Source organism: Coregonus lavaretus (genome assembly GCF_964263955.1).
Source record: "Coregonus lavaretus genome assembly, chromosome: 28".
Taxonomy (NCBI): Eukaryota; Metazoa; Chordata; class Actinopteri; order Salmoniformes; family Salmonidae; genus Coregonus; species Coregonus lavaretus.
Window position 1 is genome coordinate 4,269,840 of NC_140015.1, and position 18,704 is coordinate 4,288,543.

The following is an 18,704-nucleotide window of genomic DNA, read 5'->3' on the forward strand; positions in this document are numbered from 1 at the left end:
GGGTCGCCAATTGATATTGGGGTTAAGAAACATGTTTATTTAGACATTATAAAGACATTTTGACATCATAAAGAAAAACGTTTAAAAACAATGGCATGTTGACACGGTCATGTTGATCTAAACTTCCTGTAGGAAAACCACAACAGTGTCCGACTTTTGGCTGTTGCAGATGCACCTCCCCTAACTTCACTCATTGCTTTTCGTCTACACCTCAAATGTGCAGTAAAATACAAGTACAAATGTAAAATGTAAACCTTCTAACCTCTCAACCGAAATTCTCATTAAAAGAAACCTCACTAAGGGTCCACTAGGAAACAGGGGCGGTTCCTATCCTTTACAGGGAGATGTCCATAGCCCAGACCAATGAGAACCTGTGTTGAGAGGTTAGGAGGTTTAGATTTGTATTTCATTTTAAGGAGATAACTAGCCTCGTGAAACCAGTCTGCTAGCCTTGGAGACAACATTAGTGGGCACTATGCAAGGTTCCTTCTCTGTCTGTGAAACATAGGCTACATACTCCAGTCCAGTAGGTGGCGGCAACCGCCATTTAACTTCAAAGGAAAAGAAGAGGAAAGTTGATGGACAGACCGGAAACAAGCGGTCATTGAGAAGAGGCAAGATGGCAGCCGCGGCGGTGGCTGAGTTTCAAAGAGCCCAGTCTCTTCTCAGCTCAGACCGGAATGCATCTATTGATATTTTACATTCAATAGGTAAGTATATAGCTACAACATAACTTGTAGTATCCAAGTGTCTCGGATGTGTAGATTATCGCTAAAACAGTCCCTGTGTTAGAGCAGTTAGCTAGCTAACTTAGCTAGTAGCTTGCCAGCTAGGTAGCTACCGTACTCTCTAGCTCAATGACCGTACCGGGCTACCGGCCTATCCCCATTGGTCACAGTGAGTCAGCAGCAGGGAGACTGGTAGCTAGCATGCTGTGTGCAATTAGGTAGGTAACGTTAGCTAGCTACCCTTTTGCTTGCGCATTGAATTAATAGCTTGCTAGCTAGTCCTACTGGCTAGTTAGCTAAATGGTAGAAGATTCCGACACAGACAGAAGTGATTCCAACCTTGTACCCCATCGACGCAACATAGCGGAACTTCCGGGAACGTTTGCGAAGCAGACTCAACAGACCAGACCGGGATTTGGGCTATGAGAATAGGGACGCCTGCTACACAGACCCTGATGATTTTTTCTGAGTCAAGATCACTTTCTGAGTCAAAATTCAAGCCGAGATCTACCGCTCAGATGTATATATATTTTTTTACATGACTTTAAAAAAACGTAAGCCTATGCTAAATTATATATATTTGTAATCGAGGTATATGATCACACTGGTAATAGATCAGTTGTATTACTCGTGAAGCACAACTGAGTGAGCATACATTTAAATAATTACCTTTTATTTTACTGATGGTGCCTGTTTCTGATGGTCAGTCTCAGCGGAGGGAGAGAGTAACAGACTGCGGGTCCGCCTCAACATCCTTCCGCTCTCCATTGACACTGACCAGAAAGGGACACTGTCTTCCTGCTTATGGCTAAACTCGAGTCGCACCACACAAATTCATGTTACTCCTATGACCAGAGAAAGTGAAATATTCCTTGATATTAAAAAAGACTTAAGCTGCTAATAATAACAATACACTTTCGATACACTTTCCTACTCATTTATTGCAGCTGCAGTGCTGGTTGTAGCGCGAATGGAGGTAGGGAGAATGCACATTTTGTGTTGAATAGAAAGTGTTGACAGTGCTGAGTAAAGACTTAAACATGAACTCGCTCATAAAAAGTCTTTTTTTTTTTTAGGGGGTAGATCAGCTTTAATATTGCAGATTGTAACTTCCATCAATGTAATTGTCTGCATAACTTCCAATCCCCCATATGTTTTTTTTTCTCGCATATATATATACATACATACATACATACATACATACATATACATATCCTTTAAAAACAAATATTTACCTTTATTACTTTCCAACCCCACCACCCCTTCCCTAATTGGAGTAAACTAGTGAACAACAATGCTTAGGCCTCTACTTCCAGCTTATAGATACTAATACATTTTATGGACACAGTCAATTTTACAATAATTCAATTTTGTTTGTTTTTACTCCTGAACTTCCTCTACCCTCAACCTTTCCAGTAGCTCTTTGCTGTATTCGTTGACAGTCTCTCTAGTCATGGTTTTAAACGTTTTGAAATCTCACATTACTGCAGATACGGTAATCTGAGCCATCCGATTGGCCTGTGGTAGGCCTATAGGGCACTTGATTTGCTCCCCCTGGACCCGCCAGGAAGGCAGAGTTTGTACCTTCACACTAGAGAATGACAGATATACAGATTTCTGAGAGTCAAGGACGCCGATATTCAATATCATTACATAGAAAAATTTGGATGACACAACTTCCCAGAGACAGCCATATACAGTGCATTCAGAAAGTATTCAGACCCTTTCCCTTTTTCCACATTTTATGTTACAGCCTTATTCTAAAATTGATTAAATAAATTTGCACACTAAATTAAATGAATCTACACACAATACCCCATAATTACAAAGCGAAAACAGATTTTTAGAAATGTTTGCAAATTTATTCACCAAAAAAAAGGATACCTTATTTACATAAGTATTCAGACCCTTTGCTATGAGACTCGAAATTGAGCTCAAGTGCATCCTGTTTCCATTGATCATCCTTGAGAAGTTTCTACAACTTGATTGGAGTCCACCTGTGGTAAATTCAATTGATTGGACATGATTTGGAAAGGGGCACACCTGTCTATATAAGGTCCCACAGCTGACAGTGCATGTCAGAGCAAAAACCAAGCCATGGGGTCGAAGGAATTGTCCGTAGAGCTCCGAGACAGGATTGTGTGGAGGCACAAATCTGGGGAAGGGTACCAAAACATTTCTGCAGCATTGAATGTCCCCAAGAACACAGTGGCCTCCATCATTCTTAAATGGAAGAAGTTTGGAACCACCAAGACTCTTCCTAGAGCTGGCCGCCTGGCCAAACTGAGTAATCGGGGGAGAAGGGCCTTGGTCAGGGAGGTGACCAAGAACGCGATGGTCATTCTGACAGAGTTCCTATGTGGAGATGGGAGAACCTTCCAGAAGGACAACCATCTCTGCAGCACTCCACCAATCAGGCATTTATGGTAGTGGCCAGACAGAAGCCACTCCTCAGTAAAAGGCACATGACAGCCCACTTGGAGTTTGCCAAAAGGCACCTCAAGGACTCCCAGACCATCAGAAACAAGATTCTCTGGTCTGAGGAAACCAATATTGAACTCTTTGGCCTAAATGACAAGCTTCACGTCTGGAGGAAACTTGGAACCATCCTTACGGTGAAGCATGGTGGTGGCCGCATCATGCTGTGGGGATGTTTTTCAGCGGCAGGGACTGGGAGACTAGTCAGGATCGAGGGAAAGATGAATGGAGAAAAGTACAAAAAGATCCTTGATGAAAACCTGCTCCAGAGCGCTCAGGACCTCAGACTGGGGTGACGGTTCCCCTTCCAACAGGACAATGACCCTAAGCACACAGCCAAGACAACGCAGGAGTGGCTTCGGGACAAGTCTCTGAATGTCCTTGAGTGGCCCAGCCAGAGCACGGATTTGAACCCGATCGAACCTCTCTGGAGAGACCTGAAAATAGCTGTGCAGCGACGCTCCCTATCCAACCTAACAGAGCTTGAGAGGATCTGCAGAGAAGAATGGGAGAAACTCCCTAAATACAGGTGTGCCAAGCTTGTAGTGTCATACCCAAGAAGACTTGAGGCTGTAATTGCTGCCAAAGGTGCTTCAACAAAGTACTGAGTAAAGGGTCTGAATACTTATGTAAATGTGATATATCAGTTTTTTGTGCAAACATTTTTAAAAACCTGTTTTTGCTTTGTCATTATGGGGTATTGTGTGTAGATTGAGGGGGGGGGGGGGGACAATTTAATCCATTTTAGAATAAGGCTGTAATGTAACAAAATGTGGAAGAAGTCAAGGGGTCTCCAATCTGTCTTTTAGTTATCAAAATTCTCAACTTAATTAAATGCACCAGCGGAGATCATCGTCCATATCCCCAGTGAGTGTGCATATTCACTGTCTTTATCATTTGGTCAGTGCCACTTTTGTTTGTTATTGGACAGGAATTTCTTACTCCAGGTTAGATGGACGTCATATTGCTAATGTTTCCAGTCAAAAAGTGTAGTAGAATTGCATGAAATGTGTTTATAAAGGGCCAACATCTTCCTGTGTAAAGAAAAGAGAAGAAATATAAGGTCTGATATATCCTATAGTCTAGGCCGACTCTAAGCCACTACACGCTGCATTGAACAGTATGTTCCATAATGCAATTAGCAGGAAAATACCATTGTGAGCGGTTTCATATGACAGAGATAAAGATATTTAGAAAGAGGGGAGATCTAAATAGGCATATGCAACAACTAGCATTGGTGGCTAATATGACTAGGAGTGTGCCTTTGGCTACTGGACAATGAAAGAAAGTTTATTTGAAAACCAATAGAACATAAGACAAAAGGGCTACTGGTTTCAATGGCATATGGAAGTCTTTATAAAAGTATTGCCTGCACATTTTGGCTAGGCTACTTTGAAGCAAGGTAAGACATGCCTCGTAGTGAAACGTTCAGATTTCAAACAATTAAGTAGGCTATGCTTTCAAAATGCGTACTGCCTCCAGCTCATTGCAAAGAGGTGTGTGACGCACCGAAACCTGCCTAGTTGCCTATGCACTTGAATGGCGAATGGGAAGCGTACTTCATTTACCAGTTGAGAGAAAAAAATTGCTGTTTTTTAATCGTGGCCATTTTTTACACGCAAATTGCCTTTAAAATTGTTACAAAATGATTGGGCTTATTAAAGCTGTATCAGCAGCTCTCGTGCTACATCGACTGGTATTTCAATCAAAGAATAGGCTAAAATGCATTATTTAGTGGCAACTGCTAGCTAGCACAAGGACAGAAATGGCAGTTTACTTAACTAGCAGTCGTTCAATCTTCTCGTGTAGCAGGTGGGATAATGGGACAATTCGGAGTACAATGCCATTTATATCCCTTGATTGAGGTACATTTTCTGAGCCATATCTCGCTCCGGCTCAGCTGTGTGTTAATTTAAACAAAAGGCATTTCCAACCTTCTACTGTAGCAGAACGTATAAGATTGGAATCATCTAGCTAGCTAAATTATTTTTTCTGTTTTTAGTTTTTGATTTACAAATCTAGCTAAATGTTAGCGAATGTGATAGCTATCTGACAAATGCCTTTTTCTAACGTTATATAGCTAATAGCTAGCTAAAGTTAGCCAGATAGCTAACATTACTGAAATGACTAACTAGCTACACATTTTTGTTTGTAAATGGAGCCAGCTAAATCTGATTTATTGACAGCAGAAGCTGTCAATCATCTGGGCTAGACAATCTGGACCCTTTCTTTCTAAAACTAGCCGCCGAAATTGTCGCAACCCCTATTACTAGCCTGTTCAACCTCTCTTTCGTAACGTCTGAGATCCCCAGAGATTGGAAAGCTGCCGCGGTCATCCCCCTCTTCAAAGGGGGTGACACTCTAGATCCAAACTGTTACAGACCCATATCCATCCTGCCCTGCCTTTCAAAAGTTTTTGAAAGCCAAGTCAACAAACAGATCACCGACCATTTCGAATCCCACCGTACCTTCTCCGCTATGCAATCCGGTTTCCGAGCTGGTCATGGGTGCACTTCAGCCACGCTCAAGGTCCTAAACGATATTATAACCGCGATCGATAATAGACAGTACTGTGCAGCCGTTTTCATTGACTCTGTCAACCACCGCATTCTTATTGGCAGACTAAATAGCCTTGGTTTCTTAAATGACTGCCTCGCCTGGTTCACCAACTACTTCTCAGATAGAGTTCAATGTGTCAAATCGGAGGGCCTGTTGTCTGGATCTATGGCAGTCTCTATGGGGGTGCCACAGGGTTCAATTCTTGGGCCGACTCTTTTCTCTGTGTATATCAATGACGTCGCTCTTGCTGCTGGTGACTCTCAGATCCACCTCTACGCAGACGACACCATTTTGTATACATCTGGCCCTTCATTGGACACTGTGTTAACAAACCTCCAAACGAGCTTCAATGCCATACAACACTCCTTCAGTAGCCTCCAACTGCTCTTAAACACTAGTAAAACTAAATGCATGCTCTTCAACCCGAACGCTGCTTGCACCCGCCCACCCGACTAGAATCACTACTCTCGACGGGTCTGACCTAGAGTATGTGGACAACTACAAATATCTAGGTGTCTGGTTAGACTGTAAACTCTCCTTCCAGACTCACATAAAGAATCTCCAATCCAAAGTTAAATCTAGAATCGGTTTCCTATTTCGCAACAAAGCCTCCTTCACTCATGCTGCCAAACATGCCCTCGTAAAACTGACTATCCTACCGATCCTTGACTTCGGCGATGTCATTTACAAAATAGCCTCCAACACTCTACTCAGCAAATTGGATGTAGTCTATCACAGTGCCATCCGTTTTGTCTCCAAAGCCCCATATACTACCCACCACTGTGACCTGTACGCTCTTGTTGGCTGGTCCTCACTACATATTCGTCGCCAAACCCACTGGCTCCAGGCCATCTATAAATCACTGCTAGGCAAATCCCCGCCTTATCTTAGCTCATTGGTCACCATAGCAACACCCACCCGTAGTCTGCGCTCCAGCAGGTATATCTCACTGGTCATCCCCAAAGCCAACACCTCCTTTGGCCGCCATTCCTTCCAGTTCTCTGCTGCCAATGACTGGAACAAATTGCAAAAATCTCTGAAGCTGGAGACACTTATCTCCCTCACTAACTTTAAGCATCAGTTGTCAGAGCACCTTACCGATCACTGCACCTGTACACAGCCCATCTGAAATTAGCCCACCCAACTACCTCATCCCTATATTGTTATTTATTTTGCTCATTTGTACCCCAGTATCTCTATTTGCACATCATCTCTTGCACATCTATCATTCCAGTGTTAATACTAATTGTAATTATTTTGCACTATAGCCTATTTATTGCCTTACCTCCATAACTTGCTACATTTGCACACACTGTATATATATATATATATATATATATGTGTATTTCTGTTGTATTTTTGACTTTGTTTTGTTTTACCCCATATGTAACTCTGTGTTGTTTTTATCGCACTGCTTTGCTTTATCTTGGCCAGGTCGCAGTTGTAAATGAGAACTTGTTCTCAACTGGTTTACCTGGTTAAATAAAGGTGAAATAAAAAAAAAAAAAAAAAAAAACAGCTAGTGGCTCAGCCTTTGTTACTTTGACTGCTAGCGAATTAGGTGCAATGTTGGACCCAGGGATGATTTCCCCCAGCTAGCCATCAACTGAAAGCAGTGACTTATAAGTGAGCACCCCCACTTTGATTTGACAACAAAACTGATGATGGCAGTAATAATAGTTTGATCATTTGTTCTCACATATAGCCTAGATGTTGCCATCTATTAAGCTAGGTCTACGTATAAAAGGTTGTGCTGTCAATGTCAACAAGTATTCTTCCATTGTTTGTTGCAGTAAAGCGGGACATCCAGGAGAGCGATGAGGAGGCGGTGCGTGTCAAAGAGCAGAGCATCCTGGAGCTGGGTGGTCTGCTGGCTAAGACGGGCCAAGCTGCAGGTAACATATCCTCCCTCCCTCACCCCCTCCGATTTCAGCTGGACAAGTGCAGACTCAGAGTAGACACATCACCTCTACTAGAGAATGATGCTGACTAGGCTTGTCACGATACCAAAATTTAGCAAACGATACCAGGCCAAGTATAACAATACCGAGTAGTATTGCGATACCATGGTGCAAGACTATCTGTGGCCTAGCATCCTGTTCGCCCCGTCCCCCAGACGCTTGTTTACGTTTTTGAAACGTTCTCCAAAAACCTGTCCCTGAAATTCACACTTCTACTCAATACAACACATTGAATTTAAACTCACACTGTTCAGTGTATAATAAAATACTGCATAGAATGGCTCATTTGCTAATATTTGCAAAGGCCTACCTGTGAATTGGTTGGAGGAATGGGAGGAGGGACTATACCTCAGTGGAGGCTGTTGAAGGGAGGATGGCTCATAATAATGGCTGGAACGGCGCAAATGGAATGGCGTCAAACACATAGAAACCATGTGTTTGATACCATTCCGCTCCAGCCATTTTCACAAGCCTGTCCTCCCCAATTAAAGTGCCACCAACCTCCTGGGATATACATGCATAATGATCTGCTTGTCATTGTGTCAGTAAGGGGAAAACACTGCATGAAACCTTCTTTACTCTTCAGTTAAGACACACACTCCCTCATTCTCAAACACACACACACCACTCTCTCTCTCCCACAAACACACATACAGACACTACTCCCAACTTTTAAAACGTTAGGCACCAAACAGAATTTAAGGAGCACCAAAAATAAATTGATTTTTGATATAGTTTAGGCTTACATTAGTGTCCTACCCTTTTGAAGCAAATCTCATGAGCAGCAGACCCTTTTCCTTCCTGTGCCAATCCAATTTGCCTAAACCTACTGTCAAGTTAACAGGTTGTTAGCTAGCTAGTTAACATGACATGACTGAACAACATTGTTTGTTATCAAACCAATAATTAGCGACCCGGGATACATTTAAAACGGCCCGAGACATGTTTGTGAAATGATATACAGTGGGGAGAACAAGTATTTGATACACTGCCGATTTTGCAGATTTTCCTACTTACAAAGCATGTAGAGGTCTGTACTTTTTATCATCAACTGTGAGAGACGGAATCTAAAAGAAAAATCCAGAAAATCACATTGTATGATTTTTAAGTAATTAATTTGCATTTTATTGCATGACATAATTATTTGATACATCAGAAAAGCAGAACTTAATATTTGGTACAGAAACCTTTGTTTGCCATTACAGAGATCATACGTTTCCTGTAGGTCTTGACCAGGTTTGCACACACTGCAGCAGGGATTTTGGCCCACTCCTCCATACAGACCTTCTCCAGATCCTTCAGGTTTCGGGGCTGTCGCTGGGCAATACGGACTTTCAGCTCCCTCCAAAGATTTTCTATTGGGTTCAGGTCTGGTGACTGGCTAGGCCACTCCAGGACCTTGAGATGCTTCTTATGGAGCCACTCCTTAGTTGCCCTGGCTGTGTGTTTCGGGTCGTTGTCATGCTGGAATACCCAGCCACGACCCATCTTCAATGCTCTTACTGAGGGAAGGAGGTTGTTGGCCAAGATCTCGCGATATATGGCCCCATCCATCCTCCCCTTAATACGGTGCAGTCGTCCTGTCCCCTTAGCAGAAAAGCATCCCCAAAGAATGATGTTTCCACCTCCATGCTTCACGGTTGGGATGGTGTTCTTGGGGTTGTACTCATCCTTCTTCTTCCTCCAAACACGGCGAGTGGAGTTTAGACCGAAAAGCTCTATTTTTGTCTCATCAGACCACATGACCTTCTCCCATTCCTCCTCTGGATCATCCAGATGGTCATTGGCAAACTTCAGACGGGCCTGGACATGCGCTGGCTTGAGCAGGGGGACCTTGCGTGCGCTGCAGGATTTTAATCCATGACGACGTAGTGTGTTACTAATTGTTTTCTTTGAGACTGTGGTCCCAGCTCTCTTCAGGTCATTGACCAGGTCCTGCCGTGTAGTTCTGGGCTGATCCCTCACCTTCTTCATGATCATTGATGCCCCACGAGGTGAGATCTTGCATGGAGCCCCAGACCGAGGGTGATTGACCGTCATCTTGAACTTCTTCCATTTTCTAATAATTGCGCCAACAGTTGTTGCCTTCTCACCAAGCTGCTTGCCTATTGTCCTGTAGCCCATCCCAGCCTTGTGCAGGTCTACAATTTTATCCCTGGTGTCCTTACACAGCTCTCTGGTCTTGGCCATTGTGGAGAGGTTGGAGTCTGTTTGAGTGTGTGGACAGGTGTCTTTTATACAGGTAACAAGTTCAAACAGGTGCAGTTAATACAGGTAATGAGTGGAGAACAGGAGGGCTTCTTAAAGAAAAACTAACAGGTCTGTGAGAGCCGGAATTCTTACTGGTTGGTAGGTGATCAAATACTTATGTCATGCAATAAAATGCAAATTAATTACTTAAAAATCATACAATGTGATTTTCTGGATTTTTGTTTTAGATTCCGTCTCTCACAGTTGAAGTGTACCTATGATAAAATTACAGACCTCTACATGCTTTGTAAGTAGGAAAACCTGCAAAATCGGCAGTGTATCAAATACTTGTTCTCCCCACTGTATATAATCCGCGTGAATCATGATAGAAAGAAAAAAAGCATCTCCGGTAACATGGGTGATATTTTTAGGCTAGAAACTAGCCGTTTTCTTTGCTGTAAAGCTGCAGGCATGCCTGTCGTGAAGCGATGCTCCATTTCCCCTCTCTGACATGCGGAGGCTGCATGACAGTGAACTTGCAAAGTCTTCTCAGACTGGTCTGTGCTCATGGTTATAACAGGCGATGAGGTGATACAACATATCAACATTGCTCGCTTTGCACGCAGCTCCAAATCTAACAACCGAAGACTCATCAGGGTCTGCATCTCCGCTCGCTAAATTATATTAAAAAAATATTAAAAGAAAGTGATGGAGGATTAGACACGCGTGAAAAGCGGACGGAGAGAGGCAGGTGAGTGAGGGCTGGTAGGGTCTAGGCGATGCTGCTGGCTGATTACAGCAGCCACACGTGATATGCGCATGAAAGTGAAGTGGATATTATTGGACCTGCACATACAAGAGACTAGTGGCTGTTGCTTAAATTCTACTTAATTTATAAGCAAAGCTGACTTTATAAACATTTCATATCAGGCGCCAGCAGGTTCTTTAGATCGGTAGGGCTGAAATAGTCAGTAGTATCATATGAAACGGTACTATGGTATTCTAAAATGTTGGTATCGTAACGTTTTGGTACCGTGATATTACCGTGGTACTGGTATATTACGTGCAACACTAATACTGACTGTCATGATCTTCAGTATGGCAAGGAAACGCAACACCAAGCAGACTTAATTGCTGACAAATGTATCTCAAAGGTTTCTCCTTGACTCTGCGCAAGTTTGAGATTGATTACATTGCATGCGGACTGCCCAGAATTACTGATCTACAAATCACCTTGCATCCCAAATACCTAGTCATTGTGATCAACATTAGTGTTCCTGCTCCTCACCTTGGCTTGCTTAAACGGATCTCCTCAAATTGCTGTGTCCCTCAGAGCTGGGTGGTCTCCTGAAGTATGTGCGGCCGTTCCTGAATTCCATCAGCAAGGCCAAGGCGGCGCGGCTGGTGCGCTCGCTGCTGGACCTGTTTCTGGACATGGAGGCAGCTACAGGCCAGGAGGTGGAGCTGTGTCTGGAGTGCATCGAGTGGGCCAAGGCTGAGAAGAGGACATTCCTCAGACAGGCCCTGGAGGTGAGGAGTGGGAGAGGGGACTCCACTGGGGGAGCATTGACATAAGGGGTTTGGTTCGCCTCACTAAAGGGTTTACAGTGGATGGAGATTAAGCCCGTTTTAGGGTTCTTTAGTCTATTTCGCTGTATGTAGCGCTGCAGCTCTTGCTTCAAGGGCCATTGGTGGAACTTGATGACACATTTCAAGTCTGTCAATTCAGGAATTGAATTGACATTCCAATTGGACAATTTCATATTTTTATTTCTTAAAATTGACCTCTGGTGGTGATGATTATGGTAAAGATGATTCCAGAAGTGTGGTATCCTTGACTTTGTCTTCTCTCTCCAGGCTCGTCTCATCTCTCTGTATTTTGACACAAAGCGGTATCAGGAGGCGCTTCATCTAGGTGCGTTGTTTTGCTTGTTTGTACTTAAACTGGAAATATTGATCACAACAAAAAGAGCTGGATATGAATACAGTTGGTATTCCTAATAAGTGCACATCAGATACATGTTAACGTATTATACACTTCAGTTGACCAGTCCCAATTAAAGTACATTTAAAAATCTGCCAACTCTGGCTTTGTGTGCTCATTCATGTCTCTCCCTCTCTCTCTCCATCCCTCCCTCCTTCCATCCATCTGTCCATCAGGCACCCAGCTGCTCCAGGAGCTGAAGAAGATGGATGACAAGGCCCTGCTGGTGGAGGTGCAGCTGCTGGAGAGCAAGACGTACCACGGCCTCAGCAACCTGCCCAAGGCCCGCGCCGCCCTCACCTCTGCACGCACCACCGCCAACGGCATCTACTGCCCGCCCAAGCTACAGGCCGCCCTGGACATGCAGTCAGGTCCGCTACCCTCCATCCTCCTCCCATACAACACCCACCACTAGTTCACTATTATGTCCACTGTGTAGGAGTGGCCTCTGCAATTTTAAAAGATATTCAGTGATTTTTTGAACATTTTCTGTTTAATTTTAAAGCTTTTTAAAGTGGTGGGGCATCAGCCAGCTCTTCCACATCGACCAAGCATAAAGGCCTGGATCCTAACTCGACATAGTTGTAGGTTGACCTTTTCTGGTCGTACAGAGGTGACCATGCAGTGTTGTTGAGATGTAAATTCCAGTTGTACCTCTGATCTCCATTTTTACCTCATTGCACTCACCTGGTGCCCTGGGTCTAAATCAGTCCCTGATTAGAGAGCAAGAATGACAATCAGCATTGCAATAGGACCCGAGGTCCAGATTTGAGCATCCCTGGTTGATAGCCTCCTCACCCCTCCACCCCCTACAGGGATCATCCACGCGGCAGAGAAGGACTGGAAGACGGCCTACTCTTACTTCTACGAGGCCTTCGAAGGCTACGACTCCATCGACCACCCCAGAGCGATCACCGCTCTCAAATACATGCTGCTCTGCAAAATCATGCTCAACCTGTAAGCAGCTGAATGCTTAACTCTATATGTTGTGTGTTATGATGATCGATGTGTAATCACTATACTATACTTACGCAATATATCACTTTGGAATTTGAGTTAATATGCTGCACAACAATTAGCTATGGAGTTAGTTATGTGTAGATGAGAGCTTTAGAGGAAAGTTGATGTCTTGGATGAGTAGCCTGTTGTCTTGTTGTAGTCCTGAGGAGGTCCAGGGTCTTGTCAGTGGGAAGCTAGCCCTGCGGCACGCCGGGAGACAGACAGACTCTCTGAAATGCGTGGCACAAGCCAGCAAGAACCGGTCGCTGGACGATTTTGAAAAGGTAAGAGCATGTTGAGTGAACTGAATAGCATTGATGCACAGATGCATTTTTTCGTTTGCCGTTGTTATCTGTTGTAGGTTCCTTAACATCTGTTTCACTCTTCCTCTCTCTTTCTATCCCCCTCTTTTGCTACATTTGATCTATATCCTTGTATTTTCCTCATTTCTCACCTCTATCCCCCCCCCTCTCTCTCTCCAGGCCCTTACAGAGTACAGAGGGGAGTTGAGAGACGACCCCATCATAAGCACACACTTGACCACGCTCTATGACAACCTGCTTGAACAAAACCTCATCCGTGTCATCGAGCCTTTCTCCAGGGTCCAGGTGAGCTTACAGCTGGGCATGTTGTGGAGGTGGGGGCATGCTTTTCAGTCCAGGACCAGGCTTTTGTTCTTGTAAAATTATTTTAAGAATTAGGGAAGTCTGTAAAATCCGAATTTCTGTGTTTTTAAAAGTAGTAGGCTCGAAAGAGAGCGACACTCCATTTGGGCTGATCTGTGTAAGAGGGGAACGAGGCAACCTCAGAGTTGCACACAAGGGAACTTTATTGCTGTACACACTCACAGCAGACAGGGAATAGATGTAGGAAGGATGTGGTTCTGTAGTACAGGAGATTAACAGTAATGAATAGGCTGTACACTATTAGCATAGCATGAGCATAATTCCAATACAGTAGCACAGCAAGAGCACTGGTAAGGACTGTATAAAGATAAAGGACTGTATAGATCAAGGCTATACATGCAAACAATTATCATTAAACACTACCAACAGTAAGTACTAAACACACACACACACGTTACAACAATAATAACAACAAAGTTCTGCACGCACTCCATCCCACAAGTCCACTCAGAGGAGTGAACAGACACTGGCCTGCACAGTCAGAAGAGTTGTCAGGTGTCCTGCCCCCTAACAATGTGCCTCTTAGCAACCAATCAGGGCCCAGGACACACGTGTTTGAGAGGCCAGTTTATTGTGCCCCTAGGGTCGTGGGGGATGGGGAGTGGAGTGTGCAGCTTGAAAGGGTTGTGAGATGCTGATAAGTCACTGGCAGGGAATTCGTAACAAGGCTATTTGTAAAAGGCTAGTATTTGTTTAGCTTTGTTCAGCTTGGATTTTTCGTCTTGTAAAATTCTTTAAGGATTTGTAAAGTCTAAAGTTCAAATTGGTGTGTTTTATAAAAGCAATATTTGTAAAATTGTTGTCTAGTATTTGTTTTGCTTTGTTGAGCTTGTGTTCTAGACTACTGACAAGTGTTGTTCTGTCGCCCCACAGATAGAACACATTTCCACCCTCATAAAACTCTCCAAGGTAAGTCATAGCTTATTCCACTAATAGGACATTCACTGGGGTCAGCACATCTTTTACTTAATTTTGTTATTTTGCCTTGCCCGTTTCCCTCTTTAAGAATTTGCTCTAATGTTGACTGAAGCAGTAATGTTTAAAAAATAAAAATCAATCATTGGTGTTCTTTTTACTCCATTTATGGTGAGCGTGTGTGGTTAGCTGTGTGTTGATTTGGTTTCTTCACTTCTACACAGGGAGATGTCGAGAGGAAGTTGTCACAGATGATTCTGGACACAAAATTTCACGGTAGGTGTCTGATAATGAAAAATGTGAACACACACTTCTCTATGTATTTATTTGGACAGTGAAGCTAAAACTTGCTGACTAATCTAAAATGCTGGAGCATAGAGCCAAATTAAAAGTTTTAGGTTTACTTTCCAAATAAATACAGTGGGGAGAACAAGTATTTGATACACTGCCGATTTTGCAGGTTTTAAAATAGGCAGTGTATCAAATACTTGTTCTCCCCACTGTACATGGGGGAGTTTAAATCCAGATTTCTTCCTCCTGTCATATTAGTCCCATAGTTGTTGGTTATATGTAATAATTAACTTCAAGTTAAAGGAAGACGATCATATTTTTTAGGTCAGAGTTTTTAATGCCTTTACTATATACCTATGTGACACCCTCTCTCTCTCTGTCTCTCTCTGTCTATAGGTATTTTGGACCAAGGTGAGGGTGTGCTGATCATCTTTGATGATCCTGCAGTAGACACGACGTACGAGGCGGCCCTGGAGACCATTCAGAACATGAGCAAAGTGGTGGACTCACTCTACAACAAAGCCAAGAAGCTCACATAGGTCAGTCAGTCCCCTAAGCTTGCTAGCAGAATTGGAGTGATATAGAATACATTTATGTTGAATATGTGTCATTGTTATGTATGACAGTCCTGCTTTGGAACATTATGGGACGGTTTCGCGAACATAGATTAAGCGCTTTCAATTGAGTATGCTATTTAGTCCATGACTAGGCTTGATCTGCGTCCCTAAATCTACCGCCCCAGCCTGCCAGTTAATCTCTTTTCCCTTTTCTCTTTCCACAGAGGAGACCACCTGTACCCCAGCACAGAGCGTGTCTGGCCAGTTTGTGAAGCACTCCGGGGAGAGGAGAGAGAGTGGGGTGTTCGGACTCAAACAACCCAGCAAGCAAATAAACCAACCGACCAACCCACAAACTGACAGGGCTAGGCTGTCGTCGTCCCAACCCCCCCACCCCTCTTCAAATCAGACTGGGTACATTTCCCCCCAACGGACATTATAACTACTGGTATCTCCATCACAAGTTTCTATGTTCCTCGGTGTCCCCCTCCTCCCCTCCTTGCCAACCATCAGGGAATCTTGTAAAAAAAAGAACAATAAAGAAACCGAAACATATACATAACATGTATGATACATATAGGTCTCTGAAAGAGTGTAATTGGGGGGGGCTCACACTGCCTAAAGGTTCAGTTCTGTTGCCAAACAACCTCTGGCCATATCCCCCCTCGCCCCAACACACACACCCACACACGGCAACCTGTGTCTGCTGGCTTTGGGCCAGAGTGGACAGAGAAAAAGGACCCCTGTCCCTGGGAACACGCCACAGGAAAAGGACACAGTCATCGCCATACTGTTTTATAGTTCCTAGACCTGGGTTAATATATTGTTTGAAAATCGTTCAAGTACTGAGAGTTTGTTTTATCCTGCCTGGGGTGCCAGGAGGGTGTGGCATTCCTTTTTGGGACTTTTCTACTGGTTCCATTTCAACAGGCAAGCTCAATCGAGAACAGATAAAGTACCTGATATGATCTCTAATAGTATTTCAATCCAGGTCTAATTGTTTCCCTCCCTGCCTCCAATTCCAGTTTGTACATAATGTTGCCAGGCGTCTCTCTCTGTCCATGTCAGGCCTGTCATGCTAACACCCCTCCACCCATCCCCTTTTTATTATAACGCTAAACGAGAATGAAAGAAGCCCCCAGCGTGCTTTTGTGAGTGGTGGTGGTGGTGACGATTGTGACTGGCTGACTGACGGGGAGAGTGAGTTGGTTGTTAATTCCTCATGTATACAAACGACTGGGGCTCGTTTGCTGAAAAATATAAAAGCTGTAAGGTTTGAGGACTACTTTTTGCAAGGACACCTAATCGACCATTTCCCATATGACATAGATAAAAGACAAGTGCTAATAAATATGTTGAATGTCACGGCTTAATTTTCTGTTTGAAGGAACTAAACTAGATGGACTGTTATTATCTTGCCTCTTCGTTTTTGGCCACTGTCTATTATTATACCTTGATTTTTCTTCAAATGTATCGGTTCTCTGTATATAGATTTTTATCTTGCATACATCATCAGATTCAGCATATGTGCTGCATTTATCAGGGTAAATGAGTTGATACATTTTATTCAATTTTAGACAACTCGAACACAGGCAAAAGGTGATTGGACAGTCAGTTGCAGCGAGTCTGGGGTCTGTTCACCAAACCATCTTGACAAAGCCTAGTGTTCTGTCCCACATGGCACCCTATTCCCTATATGGTTTACTACTTTTGACCAGAGCCCTATAGGTGAAGGCAAAAGGTAGTGCCCTATAGGGGATATGGTGTCATTTGTGACAGTACCCAGAAGGCGCACAGGTTACAAATGAGAATGTCATTATGTAGCTACACTTATCAGAAACCAGGGAGCGCTGTTGGATTGGGATTTTCACAAGCGAAATTGTTTTGTAGTTGGGTCACAGATGAAAGTGGAAAATAAACTCTTTAGGTTGCCTAATTTGTAAAAAAAAAAAAAAAAATTGTCTGTTATAAATCCTTCACGGTCTGCTTGAGCCGTATTCGTATTCTAAGTGATGCGTCTGTCTGATAAAAAATACCATGAAATAATAGGCTACACGCTTATTCAAGGAACATTTCACTTCAAAATAAAAGTTTGTCAGATGTTTTTAGACTTCAAAAGTGGTCTAACCTGATCATACATTTGACTGCATTTTATATCTCACCTAATTAGCCTTTACGGAGCCGCTTAGGGGTCATGGTGGAGAAAAATAAACAGCCAGGCTAATCCATTCCCTCGGATTTTTTTTAATTAGTTCCCTCCCTCTATTTTTTTATTCGTTCCCTCGGTTTTTCATCCATTCCCTCAGATTCTTTATTAGTTCCCTCTTCTCTTTATGTAGGCTACCATGATGGTCCCACTTGGCGGATAACAAATTGCAGCCTAAATGTAATTATATTTAGTTAACTACATGCTTCAAATGGTGATGATCACTGACAATTCAATAGCTTATTTCCATTTGCCATAGTGTTTTCATATTCCTCTGAATCATAAGGGAAAATAATACTAATGGGCGTGCAAAACCACTCAAGGTGCAAATCTGGTGTAACGATGCGCGCTCATCCCTAGGCAGGAATTCCGTCTGGCTCTGCTTCATGACGTTAACTGTTCTATATCTGTACTTCGGAGGAGTTCTTTAGCTACCTATACCCTAGCCTGACAATTAGCTAATTTCCAGGTGAACATATTGTAATTGCAACAAAGCAAATAGCTATCAGTAGCTAGGTTTCCATCCAATTGGCGACAGATTTTCATGAGAATATTCAAAAATCTGCATAAAGAAAATATGCGCATTTTCCCACAAGTGGGATATTACCACCAAATGGACTTGTTGCGGATTTTAAAAAATCAGTGCGTGATGTATTACATTTACCTTTTTTGCAGACGCTCTTATCCAGAGCGATTTACAGTTAGTGCATAAATTTTTCATACTGGCCCCTCGTGGGAAACGAACCCACAACCCTGGCGTTGCAAGCGCCATGCTCTACCAACTGAGCTACAGGGGATGGTAGAGCTCACAATGGATGTTTTTGCTCAAATTTTCATGTACGGAATAAGTTAAATGTGTTTCCATCGCATTTTAAACTCTACCAATAGTTTTGGCACAAAAACTGTTACATTTAATAGCAAATGTGCCTACTCTGGTCTTGACACGTGTGCTCTAGCCAACAGTGCGGGTAGGCTAGTCGAGATTATTATGGATAATTGCGAGAATATTTGTATTTGTCAAGCATCTATCATCATGTCACCAGAATAAAACCATAGATATTTATTGGAAAGCAGCATCAAACTCGTCACCGAAGCACTGGGAAGTTAATCATCATTCATTTCATTTGTAGCCTACGAAACTGCATGGTTT

The 18,704-nt window shown here is 43.1% G+C and overlaps 1 protein-coding gene across 1 annotated transcript; it reads left to right on the top strand.

Moving 5' to 3' along the window:
- The first annotated feature begins 586 nt into the window (after positions 1-586).
- LOC311104437 (26S proteasome non-ATPase regulatory subunit 11-like) lies at positions 587-16,758 on the top strand. Its single transcript, XM_084146274.1, has 12 exons — positions 587-710; positions 7,559-7,660; positions 11,250-11,446; positions 11,774-11,831; positions 12,077-12,271; positions 12,716-12,857; positions 13,060-13,183; positions 13,382-13,507; positions 14,459-14,494; positions 14,725-14,776; positions 15,188-15,330; positions 15,573-16,758. The coding sequence occupies exons 1-11, from the start codon at positions 620-622 to the stop codon at positions 15,328-15,330; spliced, it is 1,266 nt and encodes a 421-aa protein (XP_084002400.1). The 5' UTR covers positions 587-619; the 3' UTR covers positions 15,573-16,758.
- Positions 16,759-18,704: the final 1,946 nt, after the last annotated feature.